The sequence below is a fragment of the Anticarsia gemmatalis genome, chromosome 4 (assembly GCF_050436995.1).
Source record: "Anticarsia gemmatalis isolate Benzon Research Colony breed Stoneville strain chromosome 4, ilAntGemm2 primary, whole genome shotgun sequence".
In the NCBI taxonomy this organism is placed as follows: Eukaryota; Metazoa; Arthropoda; class Insecta; order Lepidoptera; family Erebidae; genus Anticarsia; species Anticarsia gemmatalis.
In genome coordinates this window covers 7,442,248-7,457,930 of record NC_134748.1, presented here as the reverse complement: position 1 = coordinate 7,457,930, position 15,683 = coordinate 7,442,248, and the positions used below count along the sequence as shown (strand labels likewise).

Here is a 15,683-nt window from a genome sequence, read left to right as displayed (position 1 = left end):
ACTGACAGTGACATTATCATATGATTTTGCTAGTGTTGTACAAAAATCGATAACTAAAACATAATTTCTTTCAAAATTTAAGAGTCCAGCTAAGTAAAACAAATTAAGTTAAGCTTTTTTTTTTATTCTTATACCACACTGGTAGCAGAATAGATTATCTACTGTGTTTTGATTTTTGTTTGCTATTTACAGACGGAGAAATAAATTATTCTTGCTGCATTTGTATAAAAAAATAGCATAAAACGTTTAACTTATCTTAACACTAAGGGGGTATATTCTTTACGTTTCAGAACGATAGTATCATGTTTGTTTGACATTGTTGACGTTTGACAAGTAAATGTTTGCGACTTGTTGTACCATTTTGTATTTCTTAACAAATAAATCTAAATTCTTTTAAATAATTTGTGTTGATCAAGTTAATGTCATATAAAAGTACAATATTGGTTTAGGAGTTTATTCGACATCATATTGCAAAAATGCCGGTGTATTATGAATGGTACATTTTCGAAACTTCTATGTAAAGTTCGTGAACCTTTTTTAATATGTGTTTGTGACATTGATAATTATTTTTTTCAGGACATCTGCTAAGAAGTCTCGATCGAAACATAACTGCCCTAGCTTTGAGGTGACAAGCTACCCACTCAAAGCAAATGTAATTACCATGGTAAGAAGAAATTATTGTCAACAATTTTTGTAAACGTTTTATGTGTAAGGGGCGTAATAAGTATTAATCATTAAAATAACGTTACAGAAAGAACATTCAAGCAATAGTATAATTGACCAGATAAATAAGTGGAGTTCAGGGTTTGAGGAGGTAGACCCACTCTTAAGATTTGAGCAGATGAATTTGGAAGAAGTAAGTATTAATATCAAGCATCTATTAGGACCGAATAATTTTACATTCATATTTCATGGAAAGTTAATTGTAGTATTAATTTCTTAACTGCAATGTACAATGATACATGTATGTAAATGTTTTTTTGACAAAAGAGGCCAAATAAGAATACCTAGTTACACATTATTATTTCAACCAATTTTCTTTAAGAAAACTACTCTACTTCACTATAGATAATTTATGTGTAACATAACTATCCTTTCAGGACATTGGTGCTTTGGAAGTAGAGAAGATAGAGGGAGTTAACTATAGTAAGGCATGGAGTACAAGAAGAGTAAGCATTCTCAACAAATACACAACTGGAGAGAAGTTAACTATAGTTAGCAGCTATTTACCTGGTGGAGAAAAAGGTAAGTTTTTAATAAAAATGGTGAATTAGTGACATCATTTACTAATTACTCTGTCTGGTAGATTATTTTATCTCCTCTCACTACTTGTTATAACTGTGTCTTCTAAACATGAAAATTGCTGTTCTTCTGCTAGGCTTTTCTTTGAGATTGAGGCAGGACTTATGCCTTGAGTCCATTTTTCTGACCAAGTGTTGGTGGTTTACTTCTTATACCTTTAAGAACTATTTTAATTCTTCTCCTTATTGTATGGTTAGTGGTCAACCTAGTGTCAAAGATTTTAATGAACTCAGGCATTCAATTGACTCAATAATATTATGAACATACTCTTGAAAATGTCATCTGTTTGTTGCATCTAATTTGCCTCTTTAACTGTAACATTTAATTTTTTCATACCTTTTTATCATCCCTACTGAATAAACATACAATTTTATTTTCTATGTACACTAACCATAAATATTCTTCTTTTTTCTTTTTCGTTTATTTTAAGTTAGTTCATTTTCAGCCCTTATTAGACAGGTTTCTAATTTGAATGAGAAGGTAAAGCACAGGCTGGAGCAGCTGGATGATTTTGATGAAAGCTCAGTGAGAAAAACAATGGGTCTTAGTCAACAGGAATTTGTCACAAATATAAACATGCTCAATGATGAAATCAAGAAGGTAAGACAACAATAAATACTGTTTTGTTTTTTTTTAGATTTATTAAGAAATAGTTTCTGGTGATCATTTGTATGGTTATAATGTGCACTTTTATGCCTATATTTCAGAAAATACTTTTATGACATTTTTCACTGATTCCTTCATATGAATTTACTAATTAGATATTTGCTTTTGAAAAAATATTATCATTATGATATCATTATTATGATTCCATTGATGTGTTTACATCTTTTTATATTAGTTACTATATGTACAGTTTCTAGTATTAACATAATAAATTATATCTTTTCAGGCATGGGAGTCAGAGCAAAGAGTGAAGGCATTTAAAATAGGTATCCAGTGCTCAAAGCTGTTGTCAGATATTAGTGTAATGCAGTTTTATCCTAGTAAATTTATCTTAATCACTGACATACTTGACACATTTGGGAATTTAGTGTTTGATCGCCTAAGAGAAAAGAGTTTTGGGTAAGTACATAACTATGCAGTTTGTGCCAAATACAAAAAAGTTTCCTTAGTTGTATATTAATTATTGAGCCAAAGCTTCTGGATACTTACTGGATAGGGTCTCCCGAAAACTCTTCCACCAACTTTTTACTTTAGATGTTGCCAAACCATTAGTAGCTAATGGCTGATTTTTTGATCCACTTTGATAACATTGATCTTTAGGCTGAGTATACCAACTGAGTGATTATATCTAATTCCTTTCTAGCCTAGCTTTTATCTTCATATGTATAATTTATTATTTCAGATTAAATAACAACAAAACGGTTCACAATATTGATTCAAAAACAGTCCCTGAGTCAGCTAAAGAGACTTGTCAGAACTGGATGTACAAAATGGCTTCAATCAGAGAACTGTTACCTCGATTGTACATGGAGATGGCCTTATTAAAGTGTTGTGTGTTCACAAATAGAGAAGAGATAAAACCTGCTATAACAAGGCTTACTACAATGATTAGAGGAATAGGGAACCCACTTGTGGCTGCATATTTACGAATATATTTGTGCCATACTGCTTCTAAGTTGTTAGGCAATGAGAGTGAAGCTTTCTTCTATAACAATTTGAAAGAATTTCTACATGAGTATCAGCAGGTAAATATTAATGTAATATTTCCTATTGAAAATTAAATTGAAATATAATATACCTCTGATATAGGTACATGCATGTTTGATATTTCCTATGTAAGTTTAATGAAATACCTGTTGCTTGGTACTGGGATCATTAGTTTAGTACTGGGAACTTTACCAAACTATGGGCTTCCAATTCATATTTATATCCTTAATATTACTGAACATTTAATTTTATATGACCCATCAAGTTTTGCAACAGTTTTTTAAAACCCTTTAAATTCATAATATATTATTCAAGTATGTCTACAATTCGCTCTCTTCATTTGCAGATATTCCAGACACCAATTAGAAAGAAATATGAAATGCAGTTACTAACACAAGACAAATACTTGAATCTCTATGTGCCAGCTGTAGACTGGCTGTTATTTGGAACATTGAACAGTAACAAATGTAAAAACAGTCTTTTTGACGAACTACTGCAACAATGTGAACAAATGGATAACAAGTAATTACTTATACTTTTCACAAATCCCGCTATGCTTTGTCTTTTCTACTAATATAAATGCGAAAGTTTGTAAGAATGGATGTATGTTTCTTATGCTCTTACACTAAAACTACTCAATGGATTTTGAATAAATTTGGTACACACATAGATTTATAACCTGGATTAATACAATGGCTACTTTTTACCCCAGGAAATATTTTCACGCGGACGATGATGCGATCTAAAGATAATAAGCAATAAATAAAATACAACTTGATGGTATTTGGATTTGATCAATTTGTAATATTTTGTTTCAGTGAATTATTCCTCTGTTGTCTTGTATCAGCCTTCGATTCAATGTGCGTTATAAAAAGAGCACCGAAAATTCTGGATATGATTCACAGTCATGCTGATAAAATGGGTAAATATAGTACTGTACTAAAAAACAATAATATCAACCATTAATCTATCATTTCCATTACTGCATAGACAGTAAATTTTATTTATACGAGATCAACGAGATCTTGTTGTGCGATTCTCTGCAGTCTGTGCTATCAAGTATCGAGAGTTTGACATTTAAAATGTACCACAAAATTAGTACGTACTGCACCCGCTAGAGGCGCTGTCAGAATATACAAAACCTGACGAAAGCCAGCCAATTGACGATAGTCAATAGTAGCAGGAAATCGCCATTTTTACAAACTGGAATAAGAAAGATTAAGATAATGTCGCAAGGAACTAATCGTTCTCTCTTACTCATCTTCCTGTATATTGTTACAGTTATGATAAACGAAGTGCTAGCCTCACTGGGCGAACATCTGTGCAAGGCTGACAACTACAGACAGAATGCCTCAGAGTCACTCATACAGACGTGGTGGAAGATCGCAAGCGGCATGAAGTCCACCAACCATTTCTTACAAGTGCTGGAACCATGGCTGCAGTTTGCGTGTACACATTTATCGGTACGATTTATTTCCTCTTATTATTTCTGATATTGATTAGTTGACTACCAGTCAAATCAGCTTCTCTTTATGAAATATCACGCTTTTGACCCGTAATATCGAAATGACATTATTACAGATGCCGATTATTAAATAAATAAAAAAACCAGTTTACTGAAAACATTATGGAATTATATTACAAATATGCTTTGTATTATGAATTCTCAGGCATGTTCAAAAAGAGCTATCTTAAAACATGTTTTATTTATGATTGTTCTATTTCAGACTCAGCACGTAAACGTAATTCTGCGAGGCACAATACGCTACATGATTAAATGTGGTAAACCAGCCGATGAGTTCTCAGGAAACTTCCAGTTCGTTATCAAAAGGATGCTCAAATCTATTCCCGATGTTGAGGAACTATTTCTTATGGTACGTATTTACATACCTTTGGTCAAGCTCAGTTCAGCTTCTTCAGGCAATCAGCAGGACAATTTTCCAAAAAAAAATAATTAATAGGCTTCCATCAATTGTAACCTTTGATTCTACCACATGTCATTTAATACCCGAGTAAGAAAGAGGCAATGTGGCTTTTTCAATAGTAACTAATATTCTAGCTGCCAGCTGTATTTAGGCCCTTGAACGGCTCAAAAGATATAAATTAAAAAACCATGGGTTCACCTCTGATGAACACAACAAATTCTAAAGAAATAAATGAAATACCTTTATTTTTATTTATTAAACGTGTGCAATGTTAACAAACCGTCGAACTACATAAAAATACTTTGCACTCACAGTGAAGGTGCCTTTAAGGTTTAAAAATAATTGATATAATTAAATGGACATTGACATGCAATTCATTTTCTGAATACGACTATCTCATTTGTATAATTTGGCAATAATATAAAATGATTGTTATGTTATTCGAAAAGTTGAGTAAATTCATATATTTTATCTATATTTTAACCAAGATTAATACAAATTAAAATTGATAATATAAGTAAACCATACTTACTTAAAAAGTACATTAAAGTTTTTCCGTTTTTTGTCCGTGGCGCAGTAAATACAACATGACGACTCCAATGGTCTCTAAAACCATAAGTTTGATTCCCTCTTAGAACAAATACGACTCTATTGCTTTCAAAAGTCGTAGGTTTGCTTCCCTTCTGAACAAATATTTTTGATTTTGAGTTATACTTTTATACTCTTTGTTTATGTAGGTCAACTGTTCCTACTCTAATTTATGATTAAAGTCTATGCAAAATGACTTACAAGTATCGTTATGTATCATGTATTTTTATTACGCAGGATGCATTCATGCCCCTAGTGGAGTTGGTGCAGACATCGAACGCTCGCACGTTGATGGCCAAGGCAGTGCTCTCGATATTCTTTTCCCGATACACTTCCGTACAAATCGAGGACCCCATCGTCATCTCCAGTCTTATGAGGCTCTGCTGCATACTACATGATTCTATCAAGTATAGTCATTTAACTATTTAATTTTGCGATTATGAATAAACATCATTGTCCTATTAAACACGATGTCCTTTTGTCATGTAATAAGTAACGAGATTGAATCCATAAAGAGTTAATCTGATGAGCTCCTATTCTCATTATAGGTAAACGATATTTCGAAGTAAATGAGGCAATATTTTTGACAGTAAGGTATAAAGACTAGTAAATATTGATCAATTTGAAATAACGAATTTGGACCTTTATTAGCTAAATCGATTTCTATGCTATCAAGATGGAATGCGTAAGACTTTAGTTCGAATACCTAAAGCTTAAGTGATTATTCAAGTCCATCACGAATCATAAGTGTTGGCAAAAGACAATGTACAACTCGATAAAATTATAAACAAATCTGCAATCTCTCAAAGGTGCAAATTATATAGCTTTTCAGTGTTTTCCAATGAACCGATTTTCATGAGTTTCTTGTATCAGTTTTGTTTGGCATTGAGTCAGTGTTGTTGTGAAACTGCTAGTTTTTTAAGGTATTGAGAGATTTCCTTACGAAGTTTTGAAATTATTTGCAGACAAAAACAATCCCTGCGGTTTTCATCAAAGTTCGTAAACATAATATAGGAACATTTTATTTTATGAAATTGCCTCTATTTTTTTAAGACAAATCAGTTCCTACTTACGATTGAAATCACATGCGTTTACATTTTTATCAATTAGAAAGATCAGTTATCGTGCCAATGCACAAGCTTTTCAATCCCTTCAATGATTTAAAATAAGGAAGACCAATAATAACAATAGGTACCATCTACAAGATAACTTTTAGATACAAAATTAGACATCTTAATTGTAGGTACATTTCTCTTCTAAAGTTAAAAGTAAAATATATTGTTTTAGCGCTGTGACGGTTGAGGACGAGAGCAAAATATGTGGTGAGCTGATCAACAAGTTCATACAAGCTGTATCATACCAGGACGATCTTGAGAGGCAACTCAACTTCTATGTAGAGTGCCGATCTTCCTTCATCAAATTAGACGCTGTGCTGATTACATTAGTGCATGTAAGTCATTATTTAAAAAAAATATATTATAAAAAGTTGGTTTAAAGTTATTTTCTATTAAAGAGCGTATATCGCCGCTGCTGAGCTGTAAATTATTATATGGTGATACTGAGTTTCTTTAGCGCCCCTAGCGTATATTAAAGGAACTATTTTATTTGGTGTAGAGATCCATAGATAGAAATTATTGGTAGCAAATATGCTATCAAATAATTACTAGGAAATAAAGTTATTTAAAAATACTTCTATATAAAACCAATGTGACGATATTTTTGTTGTACTTCCGCTGTATAGATCGTCAGGAACGCCGAATAATAAGCATATTAGATCCATTTTTTAATAGATGGTTTACGCTTAACAAAAGTAAATATGCCAAGTTTATTTTCATACAAAAAGGTTAAATAGGAACATTGTATGATTTAGGTTGTTATCTTATTATTCAACGATCATAGTAACCTTTGTATTGTCTTACGAAATGTTCTACTGTTCTACTGTTCTACTACAAATAATAAGGACAGTCTAAAGCGTTTTCGGTTTTTCCTAAAATATACGATTATTAAGACAAATGCGTTGTCTCCACACATAGTTTCACACGTGTCGAGCGTACACGTAAATCGGCTAATGGTTTTAGATTACAACGACATTCTTGACATTTTGATATTTGTGCCAAGATGTATGTTTTCATGTTTTCCGCGATTCAAATAGGTAAATGTTACTTCCTTCTGAAGAATTTACACTGATTGATGTGTGTACAATGTAGATACATATTGCTAAATAAACGTTCATGTATAATTGAATAAATTAAATCCTTTATCGTTATAAGTACTTATAACTTATTAGAATTACTAACCCCTGGTTTTTGAGGTACATTTAGCGGTAGTTTATCTATTCAATAGCGTTTTATTTTATGAGTTTTGACACTAATGAATAGATAAACTACCGCTAAATGTACCTCAAAACCGGGGGTAAGTTGCATTAAATCGAACATCTTCGAAATTGAACTTGTAATAATTCTACATTATTGACTTGAAAAGCCTAGACAAGATTTATTAAAAAATCATGTCGTTCGCGACATCAATAGTATCTAATTTAAAAATACTGATACAATACGAGTTCGATGAGCGCAGAGTTACATAACGTGAAGATCTAGGTCATTATGTGTGCTGATAGGTCACGATTTGTTACTAAAATAATGTTCTATCGGGATCAAGGGAAATAAATAAAATAAAATGTTCTCATTTATTGTCTAAGAATCGTCAGACCATTTAATTTGTACGCGGTAATCGTACGAAATCAATGTGTCAAGCATTAAAAGTACACACTCTCTGTTTACACAGAGATCTGAGTTTTAATAACAGTTAACAATGTTGGATGAATGAATATGGATATCGAACATAAAGGTTTACGCAGCTCTCTTGTTCTTGTTTATAAAGACAACTTTTTAGATGTTAAACTGTTAAATTTGTCTTTTTTGTGAAATAATGTTTGTTATTATAACCCTCTGTCATGACAGTAGTCTAAATTAAATATTAATACACCATTACTCCTCCATATTGCTTACTAATCCATATGCCATACAAATCCTCAAATTGCTTAGGCCTAGTTACACTACTTCTGGCTAAGTAGTAGATAACTTATTAGATGTAATTTAGAAAGTTGTTCTTAAACATTTGCTGTCACATTATCTAGTAGATTGCTTATCTGACACAGCTGTGAAACGGTCCCTTATTGTTATAGGCTGTGAACGCACTATCGGTACGCGCAAATACGGCGCGAGGTAAATGGCTGCAGCGTGCGTGTGCTGCCTACTGCTTCGTGACAGTACCTTCACTACACTGCACTCTGACTAAAACGCAACTATATCTACTATCCGGACAAGTTGCGTTACTAAACAACTGCATTGGACAAGGTACGTAAAACATTTCAGTTTTTAATTAAAGTGCAAAGGTGAAAAGTCTGTAAAAAATTATTGCGTTGATTGAAATACTGCCTCCGTTGGTTCAGGTCGAGGGGTCAATGTTGATCGATCGATATTGTTTGGATTTACCAGATTTCCAGAAATATCTATCTTCTGGCTATAAGATATATGATTGTTCTATTTTCGTTTTTAACTTTTGTTTCATGGGAATGTAATTCACACATGAAAAACATTTGAGAAAAAGTCAATTAAATAATATTCTTCTAATTCTTAAAATTCTTTCGATTCCAATGTAATTGAACGAGAATGAAATATGAGTCTAATAATCAGAAACAATTGATGTCGCGTTATATTCTCATATGACTCGTCACGTTGACATTTCTAGGTTTATGATACAGTAAACTTTTAGGCAACACGCCAGCTCTTTGCTAACTTGTTTATTGTTTACAGCTGAGGCTAATTTCAAAGCTCTTATTGGACTTATACCCGATATACCCGATTATATACTAGAGGATGGACAAAAGAAACCGACGCATGTCAAAGTTGGAGGAATACTGAGTGATTTCTTGTCGACATTGTTGCTGTTACCGGTAAGTACCTATATCAAAAGTGTTTTGCATACCGATGCAAACCGCGCCATTTTGACTTCAAAAAATCACTGGGTTTAATCATTGAATCGCGATAGCATTAGGTGTGCTTTTTATTGAATCTATCTTATAGTAACTATGCCTTACTAATTGCATGGTACATAACTACATATTATTATGTATACATACCAAGCAAGTAGGATAAACACTGAAAAACGTTGTTCCATAAAAAGTATCTGTGATACTTTATTCCAAAGTAGTATCAAAACTGTTTCTGTTTTTATTAGTAGTAAACTTTCAGCAACTTTAATAGATAATAAAGTATACGTCAATTTCTAACCAAACCTATTGTTACCGTAACTTGTAGTTCAGATTAGTCCAGTATTGAAATAGAGTCGGGTTAATGCTGTGTGCAACCACCTTTAAAAGTTATGAAACCAACTTTGTTTTTGATAGCACACGACTATTTGCGGTCAATAAACGAACTCGATCAATAAATTGTACTAATAGCTTTTATTTCAACAAAGATATCGCAAAAACTATCGTTAAAGTTGGCAGGCGCCGGCTTATTCTTGGAAATATGTAAAATGGGTGAAAATGTTGACAGTCTCTTGTAGTTTTTGGCTCATCAGATGATATGCTGGCGAGACGATCTGTCAACGAAGGCGTTCCTCTTGATTATGAACGAACTACGCGTCTGTTTGAATTAGTTTTTTTGTTCTAATGCCTGGTTTCATTACTAAAGAAGAATCGGTTAGCTAAGCAAGTGGAAAACTGTCAGATTTTTGTATATTTATTTTCACTGTGATAAGTTCTAGATAAGTGTCGCAATTACGACACTTATCTATATAGAAGTTATGAAACTGACCCTAAATCTAAAAATTATAGATTTTGTATACACTTTCGTTACATTGTAAACCAAGCGAGTTCGTGTGCAGTCATGCTGAAAATATGACTTTAACATTAAACCTTCATAAATCAATTGACGGAAGTGTATACAATAAAATAACGCTCCACTTAACCACATATAGATTTTACCTTGAGTCTAATAAAAAAATTAACCGATTTTCATGTAAAGAGTAAGGTGTCAAACCCTTCACTGCTAGCGCATAATATGTAGCTAACAGAATAGGGTTTTAACAGTAATAAATGTAATAATCATATTTTAGGATAACGTAGACGGCAATTGCAAAGCCTACATACTGAGTGGCTTCATAAAGACTATGGAAAGAATTCACTGGAAAAGAACAGAGCCTCTTTATTACACAACTCTACTACACACGTTAGATCTGCTCTGTGAACTAACACAGGAGACATACGCGCATCATATTGAATCAGGTACGTACTAAGATTTGTTAAAAGTCCATAAAATTTGATACTTTTCTTTTTAAATAGCGTTACTTCACGCCACGTCTAAATAAAAAACAATAGCCCACCTAGGAACTTAATCCGTAACGAATCAGCACTTGACTGTAACAATTCCAACAACACCATATTTCTTTTTCATTTTTATTTATGTATAGAAGATTTCGCAAAAAAGTAAAAAACTATTTTAGGTCTGTCATGTTTTTAACTTTTTTTAGTGTTGTCCAACGATAAGCTTTATGGGAGTGATTCGGAGTTTATTGATGTGTTGGAGAAATACTCGACTAATATTTGCCAAGAGTTGTTGATCGTATTGAAGGCTCTGGGCGATAACAAGGAGACGAAGAAGCAGTACAACTTGGCATTAGAACTGTTCTGGCGAGTTGTGAGGCGAGGGGACTTGAAAGAACGACCTATGTTAAGTCTAGCAGCTAACTTGTGGATGTTGTCACAGAAGATTCAGGATTCCAATAACAAGATCGCAGTAAGTTCATAGATTATTGAAGAATATAATCCTCTCTGGAGTTGAGCGTTCCCTATAATCTTGACGCATCATTTCGTGAGTTGATTGCGGCATAAGAAAATTGTACAATTTGATACAAGTGTATTCCTTTCTCTAACAAAAATTGATAATTATACCAACGATCATTAAAACAAATGTTTATTTACAGAAAGCGATTATGTCAGCATTACAAAAGGACAACAACCCGCACGTCCGGCAGTTACTTCAAAAGCTGGACGAAGGCGTCAAGAATACGTGAAGCGAGTTTCCGTTGCAGCCGATATTAAAAGTTCAATCAAATAGATAACGAACCTGATTTGTGTTAGTCTATTGTAACTTAGTGAGCTATTGTAACGCCAAATGTAATTTATTCAAGTAATGGTTTTTTATCAGACTTGGTAACATTTTTTATTTCTCTTGCTAAAGAGAAGTTAATTCGCTGTCTACATGCCGTCTGTTGCAAAAGATTTGTACTAAATATCGCATTTTCTAATTCGTCTAACGTCATTGTGATATCGACCAATGGCTTCTATTATAGAAATGTTGTAATTAATTACAATTAATGCCATAACCAGTTGACAAATCTAATAAGAATTAACGACGGTATCACGCTCACTTCGCGCTTATTATTATATTTTAATTATTCGATCATTCCATTTGTAATAAACATGTATTCGAAATGTATTCAGTGTATGTAGATCTAATTAGATTTATTCGATGTAATGTTATCATATTTATAGGGTGATGCAAAAAATCACTGCCAATAAAAGTAAAATTATTAAACTAAGCGTTATTTTTATTTGTCTTGGTATATAAGTACTCGGATGAAAAATCATAATATTTATGTAAATTGTTTGTGCCGAAATCGACCAAATTAAAGGGGATCCGGCTAGCACATTCCTTAAAGAAATATCTCATTGATATTAACAAGTCATATTATCTGATTGTCTTGATAATTTATGTATGAGCTGAGTACCAGGTGCGATACCTGTTTTGCAAAAAATATTGCAATAAAAGTAAAGTTCCAATGGAAATTAGTTAAAAAGTCTTTGTAGACTATAGGATATGGATTGGGAAGGAAACATTAGATTACAAATTTAAATTAAAAGGTGAATGAGCCAGCTATCTTATTTTTGTTTTTCAATCTGTATCATGCAAAAATATGGTTATAGTTTTGTATAAAAGAGGTCCTGTTTATGCATTACCAACCCGTTGGTTGGTACTCAAGGGTTGGGTTCCCGTTCGGCTTATCTTTCCGATTTTTAAGATATATGATAAGGTGTCGTCCAAGGAAAAGTCTGGAACATGGGTGCTGGGTGTAGTGCAGCGGCTGCACCTGTGCCGGCCACTGCGCTAATTGCCGCAGAGAGTGACCCCAACAGTCGGTCGCCGGATGGAGTAAGCGGACATTGTCCGGCAAGACACGCTTGAGTGGTGCCCGCGCTCTGTTGCGCCGATCTTTCACCTTCGCAATATTGACGCCTATAAAACCTTGTCATTTCAATAATGTGAAGTTACTTTCATCCCAACACAAACGAAGAATACAACTCCACTCCGTGGAAAGCAATTCGCGCTTAAAAGTCATAGTTGGGTGTAAACCCATTTTCAAAATGTCCAAACTCGGATGTTTGGTAGGATATTAGATTTTTTGTTTAGATTTTAAATATTTTTCAAAAATGACATTTTATTTATATTTAATGACTTTTACAGTTATTAGTCTGGGCTATTTGTGAAGCAGTGGTTACCAGTGAAGAGCAAAATGGTTTCGTTCAGCCGTTGGATTTTGCGCCCATTTTTGAATCAGGTCAGTGAGTAATATAAGACTAAGTATAGGATTACACGGTATTTTCACGCTCAATAACACAAACAGCTTACGCTTGCACGCTCATTTATAATATGATACGTATCTTTTTTATTTTATATCATAACTATCGTCTTTTCAGGCGTTACTTCGCTGGCTTCAAATCCTTTAGCGGCAGCCGTCCTAAAAGTAGATAAAAACCAGTATCCCAAACTGTTTGACACCATTGTCAGTAGTTCTATCGATTCCTTGCAAACGCGAGTAGCACCTAGAGTTAATGCATTTTCCGCTGAACAGTTTGGTTTCAACCCAATCGCCAGCCAAAGCTTTTTGCCACCGGGAAGATCTGCTAAACTAGTTGCGCCACCGAGACATCAACAAAGCCAACCACAAGCAATACCGATCGGTCAACAGCTTGCACGATACGACATTCGTACTGTGCACGATCCTAACTACAAAGTGTACAAACCTGAAGAGGAGGAGCAAGGCGAAGAAATATTATCTGCTTTAAAAAAGAACCCCACCGTGGCTGCTTATTTTAAACCCGCTGAGACTAACGTTGAAGTAGCTCATCCACTAAACTATCGCAAAGAGGAACTGAGTGACGATTCTGATGATGAACCGAACTACAAGCCTAATGCTTATATTACAGGGCACCCCCGTATTCGACGATACACTAGCGGAAGACAAAGGGCTAATCTGAAGAAGAGCAGCGAGGAGGACGACGATCCCTACAACTACAAAGTTGAGTATATTTCTAAACCTAAAGCTTTTGACACCGATGTGTACAGCAGCGCCTACAAAGAAGCGAAAGACCCCAACAAGGATTACGAATACCCGTATGGTGGATATGATTCAGGATACGATCATAAGGAATATGAAAGAATTAAAGCGTTGTCAGAAAAGCAGGCAGCAGAAATAAAACAAAATCCAGGAAATTGCAAAGAAGTCTTGAGAGATGGCATGACATGCACCACATGTAAAGATCCAAAAACCGGAGGCAATTTTGAATCGTGTTCCTATGTAGCCGAGCCCAAAAACAATAAATATGCTTACTCCAAGGAAAGAAAGTTCGACAGCAACGATGAACCCGATGAAGCTGAAGCACCGCAACAAGCTGAGCCGAAGAAATCTGACAAATACGAACAAGCAAATGACAGCTCTGAACATAAGTACGCGAAGTTAACAGCCGCCGAGCCGAACAAAGATGACGACTCGAGTGAAAAATATAAATCCTATTACACACATTCTTCTAAGCCCAAATATAGTGAATCTTTAAAAGCAGCAGATGACAAACAAAGTTCCGAAGAGCAAGGAGAAGGCAAATCTTACGATTACAAGAAAGCTCTGCCTGGTTTTTATACCGACAATGAGCCGAAGAAAGATGTGGAACACGTTTTAGCAGAATTCAAGAAAAAGGACCGATCAACCTGCAAAAAGGTTCAGAAAAACGGAATGACCTGTTTCCAATGCTTAGACAAAAATGGTTTGAAAAACGAGGAATGCATGTTTGTGTCAGAATCAGCTCCTAAGCGAAGCCACTTAGCCTATCAAGAGCTGAAAGAATTCACGTCAAAACCAGCAACCCTTGAGAAGAATAATGAGGGCGCTGAAAGTCAGACGGTAACAACAAGCTCACCTCCAGCACAAAAATCAGCCGCGTACGTTGTCGACAGTAGTAATTATGGTAAAAAACAAAAGCGTAAGAAGGCACCACATACCATCGCAGCCGCTGCCACCAACCCTGTCCCAAGTGCTGTAAAACGTGCACCCGCTGCTACTAGTGCGCGTAAAGCAAGAAGTGTAGAAACTGAAGCTGAGCAAAATGCTGAAATTATTGATGAAACCAATATTGCACCCCCTGAGGAGTTCGCAGGAGATGACTCAAAGGGAGCTTTTTGGGCAGAAACAATGCCCCGCTACAGCGCGTCTTTGGGTGTCACGTTGCCTGAATACATGCTGTCAAGGTCGGAACACGAAGTTTCTTTTGATGAAACCGTTGCTAGTGCGTAAAAGCTATTAAAGGTTTGATTTGTTAACCAACAAATTCAATATTAGTAGAGCGTGTCGATTGTACAACGCTTTGGATAAAACCTGAACTAAAGGTAACGGGTATTTGTTGCGTAATAGTAAAATAAGAGATAACAAGATTTCACAGACTGACGTGCTGCGAGTCAGAAATAAAAACATTGAAATAAAGCCGCAGCCAAACCGAAGGAATAAATCCAAATTATTATAAGTGTATTTGTTGGCTATTGTGTTATAATTGTTATTGTTATACCTAGCGGAAATGTACAGTACTTATATTAGGTGCGATAAGTAAGAACGTTTTGTTAAAATATATACGACTGTTCATATACCGCAAGTACTTATGTTGTTAACTAGTTGTAGATGTTGTAAAAGTACCTATTAAATTTGATATTGTTTTTATTATCGGGTTTTTCATTTTTTCTTAATCTTTTATCCTAGAGTTAAGTAGCAACTGATCTACAAAAATCCCCAAAAAGTAGGAGTTGGTGCATACCCCGTATCTTCCGGTGATAAACACATTAATATGATTTAGAGAAAGCTTTGCCCTTTGATAGGCAGACAAAT

General features: G+C 34.3%; 2 protein-coding genes across 3 annotated transcripts; both read left to right on the top strand.

The window, feature by feature from the left end:
* The first annotated feature begins 324 nt into the window (after positions 1-324).
* On the top strand, positions 325-12,068 carry LOC142972395 (VPS35 endosomal protein-sorting factor-like). 2 transcript variants are annotated; one of them, XM_076113480.1, is made up of 18 exons: positions 325-496; positions 577-664; positions 752-856; positions 1,101-1,245; positions 1,748-1,902; positions 2,195-2,367; positions 2,651-2,993; positions 3,302-3,477; positions 3,774-3,877; positions 4,237-4,418; positions 4,683-4,829; positions 5,706-5,875; positions 6,756-6,918; positions 8,653-8,824; positions 9,284-9,423; positions 10,590-10,758; positions 11,004-11,269; positions 11,457-12,068. In XM_076113480.1, exons 1-18 carry the CDS (start codon positions 477-479, stop codon positions 11,544-11,546), a joined length of 2,808 nt encoding a protein of 935 aa, XP_075969595.1. In that variant the 5' UTR covers positions 325-476; the 3' UTR covers positions 11,547-12,068. The 2 variants fall into 2 exon arrangements, with proteins under 2 accessions (XP_075969595.1, XP_075969594.1); XM_076113479.1 differs by having other exon boundaries at positions 1,733-1,902.
* A 707-nt stretch (positions 12,069-12,775) lies between these two features.
* Positions 12,776-15,485, top strand: LOC142972681 (uncharacterized). Its single transcript, XM_076113972.1, has 3 exons — positions 12,776-12,918; positions 12,998-13,091; positions 13,231-15,485. The coding sequence occupies exons 1-3, from the start codon at positions 12,898-12,900 to the stop codon at positions 15,099-15,101; spliced, it is 1,986 nt and encodes a 661-aa protein (XP_075970087.1). The 5' UTR covers positions 12,776-12,897; the 3' UTR covers positions 15,102-15,485.
* Positions 15,486-15,683: the final 198 nt, after the last annotated feature.

Coding starts and splice junctions, on each gene's coding strand:
- LOC142972395 (XM_076113479.1), top strand. CDS start 477: ATGCCGGTGTATTATGAATG. Junction 497..576: donor ATGCCGGTGTATTATGAATG/GTACATTTTCGA, acceptor TATTTTTTTCAG/GACATCTGCTAAGAAGTCTC. Junction 1,246..1,732: donor TTTACCTGGTGGAGAAAAAG/GTAAGTTTTTAA, acceptor GTTTATTTTAAG/TTAGTTCATTTTCAGCCCTT.
- LOC142972681 (XM_076113972.1), top strand. CDS start 12,898: ATGTCCAAACTCGGATGTTTG. Junction 12,919..12,997: donor TGTCCAAACTCGGATGTTTG/GTAGGATATTAG, acceptor TGACTTTTACAG/TTATTAGTCTGGGCTATTTG. Junction 13,092..13,230: donor TGCGCCCATTTTTGAATCAG/GTCAGTGAGTAA, acceptor TCGTCTTTTCAG/GCGTTACTTCGCTGGCTTCA.